Source organism: Notolepis coatsorum (assembly GCF_963971535.1).
Source record: "Notolepis coatsorum genome assembly, chromosome: 5".
NCBI lineage: Eukaryota > Metazoa > Chordata > Actinopteri > Aulopiformes > Paralepididae > Notolepis > Notolepis coatsorum.
In genome coordinates, this window is record NC_140169.1 from 207,054,994 (window position 1) to 207,065,542 (window position 10,549).

At 41.1% G+C, this 10,549-nt stretch overlaps 1 protein-coding gene across 1 annotated transcript; it reads left to right on the forward strand.

Annotated features, from left to right (window-relative positions):
* Window positions 1-1,005: 1,005 nt before the first annotated feature.
* LOC311228524 (cyclin-dependent kinase 5 activator 1-like) lies at window positions 1,006-1,887 on the forward strand (the record flags this gene model as incomplete). The annotated part of the gene is made up of 1 exon (XM_084314426.1): window positions 1,006-1,887. The coding sequence occupies one exon, from the start codon at window positions 1,006-1,008 to the stop codon at window positions 1,885-1,887; it is 882 nt and encodes a 293-aa protein (XP_084170552.1).
* Window positions 1,888-10,549: the final 8,662 nt, after the last annotated feature.

The following is a 10,549-nucleotide window of genomic DNA, read 5'->3' on the forward strand; positions in this document are numbered from 1 at the left end:
TACATACATACATACATACATACATACATACATACATACATACATACATACTGTACATGTATTTTGTTATTATTCATTTTTATAACACTATGAAATGTTAACATTGTAATTTGTGTGTATTTTTTTTTAATTGTGCAAAATAACACTGAGACTGATTCAGTCATGATAAAACAATCCCGACATCACTGCAATAAAAAAGCTAACCAAAATATTTGTTTACGTTTCGAATAATGGATAAAGTGCCCCTTGGATTAATTGCCATGGGAAGTGGGATATTTGGAATCATATATGATGGTAGCAATTGTAGAAACGTTTAACTAAAATAATGCTCACTAATGTTTGGGTTACAGTTCTAAAGAGAGGTGTTCTGTATTGATATATATATTAACATATGCTTGCTTTGTCCATCCCTATAGCCTTGTCCTACTGACTTAAAGACGGATTGGGTGTCCAGGGTAACCAGACTAACAGTAAACGAGAATATATATAGTTCACATCCCCTCCTGTATCTATCAATGGAAACCTAGGTCTAAATATGTCAGCCAGTTAATGATGATCTGTTCATCAATTCTCCCTCTCATTGGTTCAACGGGCTGTCTGTCTGGGGCTGGGGGTTGGCTGAACTAGTGCTTTTTGAGGCTAATCCTCATTTAGAGAATTATCTCTGTCGTTTTCGCTCGTCTCGGAATCCCTGTGTTGGTGTATAACGACTCAGGGTGAGTGAGCGCGCACTTTCAGGGGATATACTGTAGCGCAGAAGAGGAGGACAAGTTGCGCCTGTTGGAATTTAAAAGGCAAAAGGAGCTTTTATCAGCCTCCGTTATCAGATTCGAATGGTCAAAGAAGCCCAAACAATACTGTCAATGGAGCTAAATCTGTCGGCGTGACTGACAGACTCGACCCGGCACCTCTACACCTGCGCCCCCGACACCAGCAGAGGAAGGCGCCCCCCCCCCCCCCCCCAGCCATCCAGGCACCACGGGGAGGCGGCTGTTCTCTGCCAAGATGGGAACTGCCATCTCCATATCCCCGGCGAATAAAGAGGCTATCTTGGACACCGACACTGTGGCAGGGGGGCCGGGAGTGAAGAAAAAACACTCGCTGATAGTGGCGGCCTTGAGGCTGGTGCCGAATTCAGTCAAGAACGGTGCCAAGAAGGTCAATCCCAACCCTCAGCCACCACCGGTAACAACAACACCCTGCAATGACCCACCGACAAACGGCCAGGTGGCTCGTCTCAATAAGGAAAACAGCAAGAAATCCCTGCATAATGGAGAGGAGAAGAAACAAGCACCGGACCCCGCGGGGGTTCCGAAACAAGCCCTGATCGTCCTCAGCCCAAACGGGCAGCTATGCTCGGTCCAGAAGCAGCCGAGCAGCCTGTGTCTCGTCTCCCCGCGGCGGGTGGTCATCCAGGCGTCGACGGGAGAGCTGCTCCGCTGTCTGGGCAACTTCGTGTGCCGGAGGTGCTGCAAGCTGGAGGGGCTCACCTCCGCGGAGGTGGTCATGTGGTTCCGAAACGTCGATCGGTCTCTTCTGCTGCAAGGGTGGCAGGACCAGGGCTTCATCACGCCGGTGAACCTGGTGTTCGTGTACCTCCTCTGCCAGGACACCCTCACGGACGACATGGACAGCGCCTGCGAGCTGCATGGCACCTTCTTGATCTGCCTCTATCTGGCCTACTCCTACATGGGCAGCGAGATCTCCTACCCGTTTAACCCGTTCATGCACATATCCAAGAGGGAGGTTTTCTGGGACATGTCCCTCGCTATTATAGACAGGATGAGTGCCAAAATGCTGAAAATGAATTTGGACCCGCGCTTTTTCACTGAGGTCTTTCAAGAACTGAAAGAGCATGGGGATGTCGATGCCAGCGTGGATCGCTGAGGGAAACGGTGGTGATTTTTTTTTTTAAACGAACGTCTCTCACAGAATCACAGGACGGCGATGAATGTGAAATGCTCCCCGTTCTAGGCTGCTATGGAATGAAAATGTAATAAAAAAATCACTGTCGGCATGCATTGAATTAAATGATGGCTCATTTAATTTAATTGCATGCAGACAGTGATCCACATTTTCCTAAAAATAAATCGAATACAATTGATCAAGCGGTTAGGTTGATAAAACCTATAATCAGGCATAAATCCCTTCATTAGTGATCTTTTGTATTTGTGGATGTAAAGTGTAGACGAGTCTCTATTGAATTGGGCCGGGAGGCGGAGCTGTCCAGGGTCCTGATCTGAAGAGGTAGATTTAGTATGGCCTCTGTCCCTCGCTGTCACGAAAGAAGACACTTTTCCACCTGATCATCTATTTTTTTTTGGAGTGTAAGTTAACATACCATAAAAGTTGACCACAATCTTTGCAGGAATTGTTTTTGCTGTAGCCTATTCATAAACTATAGACACATGCGCGCTGCGCCCAACCTCGCGGCGAGCAAAGATCAGAAGGCTGTCACCAGGGTTTGAATGGAATACACTTTACACGTTGATTATTTTGCCTCATATGTGCCAATTATGTAATAGTCTATAGGCCTGAAGCTCTGGTTTAGGCGTACATAACCCAAGGAGAAGATTTGTACATGACCTTATTTAAGTTTTCCGCATGTTTCCACGCGGTGGCAGTATATGTTGTAGTTAAAGGGACACTTAACTAAAAAAAACAATGCCGATTTTGCACATAATCTCAGGCCCCGTTTAGACGGAAACGCTAGCAGGTGAATCCGCAAAAATATTTTTTCGGATGTGCCTTTCGTTTATACGGAAACGCCGTTTTTACGGGGTGAAACCGCAAAAAAGTGAGACTACCTTCCAGGGTGGAATTCCTAGAAACGCTAAACCTTTGCGCTCTCATCTAAACTGTTAAACCGTATAAATCTGTTAAAACGATGACGAAAGGGTTGTCAAGGCTCTGGTCGCGTGTACTGCTTACATCACAGGCATGCGCCAGCGCCGCCAGTAGCCTAGAAGCGTAAACAAAGCATGTCTGATTCTATCCATGGCGATCACCTGAAGGCTACATTGGCAGTACTTTTAACCCTTTCACTGCCACACGACAGAAGGTTAACCCTTTACTATCACACAACCGGCTGTCGTGTGGCAGTGAAAGGGTTAAATACACAAGAATCTGTCCCGCGGCGTGACTGGACCCAATGTCTGTGAGTGACTCTGCTTTGGTCCAATCACATTCCCCATCCACAGTCTGCGAATCAGAGGCAGAGTAGGGCGGGTCTTCACAGCACGTCATGTGACATATGCGCCAATCGTGTGACAGCGGGTCTCCGTCTACAGCCTCGTCTGCACGGAGAATTCCACCCCAAAACGCTCGTCTAAACGCAAAATTTAAAGTGAAACCGCAAGACGACTTTTGCGGTTTCTGTTCAGACTTCCATCCCAAAACGCTCGTCTAATCGTAGCCTCACACACATCCAAAACTTTTAAACAGTTTGGCACACATGCATTTAGGCCCCGTTTAGACGGAAACGCTAGCAGGTGAATCTGCAAAAATATTTTTTCGGATGTGCCTTTCGTTTATACGGAAACAGCGTTTTTACGGGGTGAAACCGCAAAAAAGTGAGACTACCTTCCAGGGTGGAATTCCTAGAAACGATAAAACTTTGCGCTCTCATCTAAACTGTCAAACCGCATAAAACGATGACGAAAGGGTTGTCAAGGCTCTCGTTGCGCGTACTGCTTACATCACAGGCATGCGTCAGTAGCCTAGAAGCGTAAACAAAGCATGTCTGATTCTATCCATGGCGATCACCTGAAGGCTACATTGGCAGTACTTTTAAAGTTTTAAATACACAAGAATCTGTCCCGCGGCGTGACTGGACCCACTGTCTGTGAGTGACTCTGCTTTGGTCCAATCACATTCCCCACCCACAGTCTGCGAATCAGAGGCAGAGTAGGGCGGGTCTTCACAGCACGTCATGTGACATATGCGCCAATCATGTGACAGCGGGGCTCAGTCGTGTGGAGTCGTTACAGCCTCGTCTGCACGGAGAATTCCATCCCAAAACGATAGTCTAAACGCAAAATTAAAAGTGAAACCGTAAGACGACTTTTGCGGTTTCTGTTCAGACTCTCCGTCTAAACGTAGCCAGCTATTGAGTGTTTTTGAATATGCACCAGTGATGTCATTGTTGGGGACATTGAATCCTCGTTTTGTGTTAATTACAGCTCAATTAAATGATAATGTAACAGTCAAGACAAGGTATTGCTATTTCTTCTACATCATTTTCTGAAGCTTAGCACAACAGAAGGATTCATAACTGTCAAACTAAATTAATGTGTGCAAAACGGTTTAGATATTTTGGACGTGTGAGATATGTACAAAATGAATAGGCATTGTTTTTTTAGTGAAGTGCCCTTTTAATTAATACCATGGTATAATCCAATTAAACAATTAAGACATAACACACTCAACTCATGATTAAATCTTGAGAAATGGTTTTAATCCAATTTAAACCATGATACTGATGATATTACCGTCATGGTAACCAAATAAGCTAGCATGATACTTTTCTGGAAATAGCATGATACCTTTCTGGAAATACCATGATACCTTTTTGAAATACCATGATACTTTTTGTAAGGGAAGAGGACAGGACAAAGCTAAGTGTACAGATCTAATACATGACATATTGATCCCACTATACTTGGAAAGTGGAACGCGAGTGATGAACAAACCCTGAATGAAGCGCTTGTTGTCTTTTGCACAGTGTTATTATAACTTAACGGTCACGCTAGCGGTTCGTTCAAACACGGTTTTAGGCTTTGCAGCTGTTGTCAACGTTCCTACTCTTCCTGCTCTATGTGAATGAAACTCGTTGTACAGATCCGTCTTAACACAACATCCCCAGAGCCTGATGCAGTGTGTGAATCCCTCGGATTGAAGAATCATAAACACTTGATTTAGGAGTTTCTTTGTTTTTTATACTGTTCCTTTAGTTGTACTACACTAATCGAAATCCATTGGAATGTGAATGTTTTACATAACCTGATGTCAACCTCTACTGTCTTTGGGGAAGACTGTGCACAGCTGGGCTCAAACATTTAACATATAACTAGATAGTGATGTAACGTATAGCTCATCTTTTAAATAACGTTTTCTTTTAATATTATTCCACACTGAAAGTGTTATAAGTATATTTCTCTGAGAGTATACTTGCCAATGTGTTCTTGGTACAATGTGCTTTAATGTACTAATTCAAAGCACATGTTTTGTATGAGAGCATTAATAAGGTTGTAAGTGTAGTAAAGTAAACTAAAGTTGTACTTCAGTAAGTTTATTATTTTGGTAGGCATGAGTAACCAAAAATACATCAAAAGTATAATTTATATATATTTAAGCAGATCTTAAGTACAACTTATAACACAGTAAGTACACATTCAGTGGTTTCAATTTAGCATACCTTTAGTATACTGGCTGAATACTTACAAATTATACAAAGTATACTTTCAGGAAATATACTTGATGGGGCCATGTTAATTGTGTTAATTACAGCTCAGTGAAATGATGTAGATGCAAAAATAGCAATCCCTATTGCAATCCTTATCTCTATTTTTTAATTACATAATTTCATTGATCTGTAATTAACACAACACACAGATTCAGTATCCTCTGATGACATCACAGGAGGAGATATCCAAACCCATTACCTCTCAATAACTGTCCAATTGAATAAATGTGTGCAAAACTGTTTAAAGCCTTGGGATATGTGTGAGATTATGTGTAAAATAAATTACCATTGTTTTTTTTTTACTTGGGCTGTAAAACCCTAAAGCCCATAAGGTTTTTCATATGATTGAATCATTAACAAAAGTCACACTGAACCTCACTGAACTCCCTTACATAAAAGTATCATAGTGTTTCCATTGGTGTCATGGTTTAATGTGGATTATACCGTGGTATTGTTTAAATACAAAAATGGTACCGATACATAACCTTTGCCACCGCAGTAAATTATTCATACAATGTCCGGTACCGTGGTAAAACCATGGTGTTCAAATACACACACTACATGTTCTGATCAATGTGAATGCACTCTGGAAATGACCACCATGGACATTTGTTTTATCTCGTACATGTCAGTAAACAGTGAATACAGCACATGAGATAATAAAACGCTAGAAAAACTATTACTATGTCTCTCCAGTGTTTTCTTCCCTTCAGCATGTACGTGCCTACAGTATGTCTTTAGGTGCATCTTATGTATATATATATATATATATATTGTGACCTGCACATTTGTATGTTTGTGTGTGTGCGTGTGTGTGTGCGTGTGTGCGTGCGTGCGTGTGTGCGTGTGTGTGTGTGTGTGTGTGTGTGTGTGTGTGTGTGTGTGTGTGTGTTAGGGTTTATGTGTGTGTGTGTGTGTTTATTCAAAGATAAAAAAAAAAATAAAAAAAAATATATTTTTTATTTTTTATCTTTCAAAGATTATTATTTAAAAAATGTTTTAAATGTTGTTAATTTAATGCCTCGTTCCAATACCCTCTTATATTTAAAATAAAAAAAATCGGGCGACGTCACAAACCAATGCATTGCGCAGCCGAGCAATAGTATCCATCTGCAGGACCACAGCACTGACAGATTCAGGACCGCGACACTTTGCGGACCCACACTCTCCAGACCCTCGCTCCCATTGGCTGATTTGGGTCACGTGACCCAAATCAGCCAATGGGAGCGAGGGTCTGGACTGGAGAGTGTGGGTCCGCAAAGTGTCACGGTCCTGAGAGTGTCGATGCTGTGGTCCTGCAGCAGGATCCATCTCCAGCCGAGGCTGCTGAGCAGCTCACTCGAGTCGCGCTGCCTGTCACCTGTCCGAGCCGGTGTTCTGCGAAATTCTACTACTCTGCTGAGAACTGCTGCCGTAGCGCGAATCGCCTATATGTTTGGACAGCTGGGTGACGTCACCCTATAGTTCACTCCGAATTCCAACAGGTGTACCGACATTTTATCATCTACAAATACATTCGGCTGCAAAGCCAATTACATGCAAATATTTACATGCATATACAGTTCAAAAGGTGCAATGAAAATCAGCGTTATAAAGTGGCTTCTTCTGCTTCAGCTTTGAATAAAACCAAAGGGGTTGCTATAATCATTGATAAAAAATGCTAAATTACCATCATAGGCAAAGGCAGTGATCAAGAAGGAAGAATAGCTTTTCTAAAATGTATTCATAATGGTAAAAAAATTGCGTTTATTAATGTCTATGCACCCAACTGTTATGAACCAGACTTTTTTCAATCATTGAATAAAATCCTAATGGAACTAGCTGATTTCCAGTTGATTATTGGGTCGGATATGAATTCTGTTTTGGATCATACCTGGGATAAATCAAAAGCAGTTAATCATAATGCTCGCTCGACAAACGCTTTAAAGCACTTGCTATCTGACTTTAATCTTATTGATATTTGGCGGGTTCATAATCCAGGCAACAGGGAGTATACTTTTTTCTCTAATAGACATCTATCATTTTCCCGTATTGATTTAGTTTTAATATCAGCATCCTTATTTTCAGATGTAAAAAAAATTGAAATCCGACCTATGAGTTTATCAGATCACCATGCCTATTTCTGTCAATTTCAATTCAGCCAGGCTAAGAAAAAGGCCACAAGATGGCGCTTTAACTGCTCTTTATTGGATAATCCAGTATTCTGTGAGCAATTTCAGTCTGAGCTAGCCCAATTTTTAATGTTTAATAATAACTCCGTGGATGATTTCAGGATACTTTGGGACGCTACTAAAGGCTTTGTCAGAAATAATGCTATTACTTTCTCTTCAAGTCTTAATAAATCTCAGCTAAAACGAATATCGGAATTAGAAACCATGCTGTCTACCTTGGACCTATCTCAACAGAGGCATTACTCTCAACAGACTGCCGCCACACTAGCCAATGTTAAGAGTGAACTAAACGATCTTATCAGGAAAAGAGCCGAATCCTCCATCCATAAAGGTAGAGTAAACCAATACTTTCATGGTAGTCGACCGAGTCAAATATTGGCCAACAAACTACGCAATAGTGATCTTGTAGGAAATATTACTACTGTTACATCAGAAAATGGTGAGCTGCTTACAGATCCAAAATTAATCAATACAAGATTTGCAAAATTTTATAATGATTTATATACTACAGAAGGCGAGCGTCCCTCTGAAGAGATTGAATCCTTTTTAAGTGGCCTTAACCTCTCTGTTTTGTCACCAGTTGAATCAAGTTTAATGGGTGCTCCTATATCATTGCAAGAACTCAAAACATCTCTGGAAACTATGAATAAAGGCAAGTCTCCAGGGTGGGATGGCATTCCCCCAGAATTTTATTTGCGGTTCTGGGATGTCTTAGGCCCGCTACTACTTGAGATGATTAATATATCCATATCTAAAGGCTCCTTAGGGAGAGACGTGAATATGTCCCTAATCTCTCTTTTATTAAAAAAAGGTAAAGATGCAAACCAGTGTTCTAATTGGCGCCCTATTTCTTTAATTAATACAGATGCCAAACTATTTTCTAAAGTATTATCTTGCCGTCTTGAAAAGTTTTTACCTAAACTGATTCACCCAGATCAAAGTGGTTTTGTTAAAAAAAGGCTTTCGTCTGATAATTTGCGACGTCTCCTTCACATTGTCAACTCCGCCTCTCAAGCTAAAGTGTCGTCAGCTGTTCTCTCTGTTGACGCAGAGAAGGCCTTTGACCGTCTGGAGTGGACCTATCTTTGGGCTGTACTGAAACATATGGGACTAGGTCAAAATTTTTGAAATATGGTAAAAATAATATTTTCTAATCCATCAGCCAGTGTCATAACCGGAGATATTAGTTCTCCTCCTTTCAAAATCACTCGTGGAAGTAGGCAAGGGGATCCGATCTCTGCAAGCTTGTTTATTTTATCCCTTGAACCTTTAGCCCAAGCTATACGGCAATCAGAAAACATTAAGCCAATCTCTGTAAATTCTACTGATCATCATATTTCGCTTTATGCGGATGACATCTTGTTATATATGGAGAATGTATCTCAGTCTCTCTTAAGCCTCCTGAAAATCTTTGAAAAATTCAGTTCAATTTCAAGTTATAAAATAAACTGGACCAAATCAGCACTAATGTACCTAAGAACCACTCCTAACTCTGTGCTTGACCATGAGATCCCGGTTGTAACACAATTTAAATATCTTGGTATTGATATATTTCCTTCAATTGAAAAAATTGTGTCCGTAACCTACAATAGAACCATTAGGTCAATCATAAATGATCTCAATCGATGGTGTAATATACCTGTCTCCCTTTCCGGAAGAGTCTCTATTATCAAAATGAACATATTACCTCGAGTAAACGTCTGTAGTTCCATGATTCCTATTGCCCCACCTGTTGCTCATTGGGAAAATTTACATAGAGCAGTCTCAAAATTTATATGGCGAGGCAAGCGAGCTCGGGTTAAACTTACTACCTTACAAAATGAGCGGCAATCTGGTGGTTTAACTGTGCCAAATTTTAAGTTATATTTTCAAGCGTTATCATTTCGTCCTCTGTTGAGTTGGTTTAATTTAAATTCTGAGGCCCCCTGGCTTAATATTGAAAAACATATTGTGGCGCCGATTCGTTTACAAGACATTGTCTTTACAGATATTTCACTAAAGCAATGTAGATTACGTTATGGTCCGATAATAGCGCATGCCATATCTTTATGGCGCAAATATGAAAAGTTACTTAATTGGGATACTAAGTGGCATGAACAGACTCCCTTATTTCATAACCCGTTTTTGCTTAGCGGAGGCCGCAGTTTTGTAGCTCAATCATGGTCCAACTGTGGCATTCATGTACTTGGCGATGTTATGGAGGACAATGGTCTAAGAACATTCTCAGATCTGAAAGAGTCATATAACTTACCTGGCACCTCCTTTTTTTTATATTTACAGCTCCGCTCGGCTATGCGAGCCTATGGAGTTCCATGGACCAAACCAACTACTCACCCGTTAATTACTTTCTCTAAAAAAAACTGCAGGTTTCTCCAAAGGACAAGTCTCTATAATTTATAAAGATCTATCACAAAGATGTACTTCGTTAATACCTGTTATCCAATCGTGGAGCACAGAATTGGGATTAGAACACCATCACTCTATCAATTGGAACAGAGTTTGGGGAAATGTTACTATGGCATCACGAAACCCAAATCATCAGCAGATTCATTTCAATTTTGTCCATAAAACATATTTAACCCCCCAGAAAGCTTATAGAATGAGACGTGCTATGTCACCAAACTGTACACTTTGTTCTCTAAATACTACTGGTACTTTTACACATATGATGTGGGAATGCCCCACAGTTAAAAGTTTCTGGGAACAGATAACTAATTATCTATCTAAAGTATTACAAAAACCTATTCCCTGTTGTCCCAAATTACTTCTCCTTAATGATGATGATTCTTTAGCTTTAAGTATTGTTCAGAGACGATTTTGGCTGGCAGGAAGTACTGCTGCAAAAAATTTTTTGGCGCTGCGATGGCAAGCTCCACACTCTCTGCCCTTTAATCACTGGAAACAGTTATTAGCT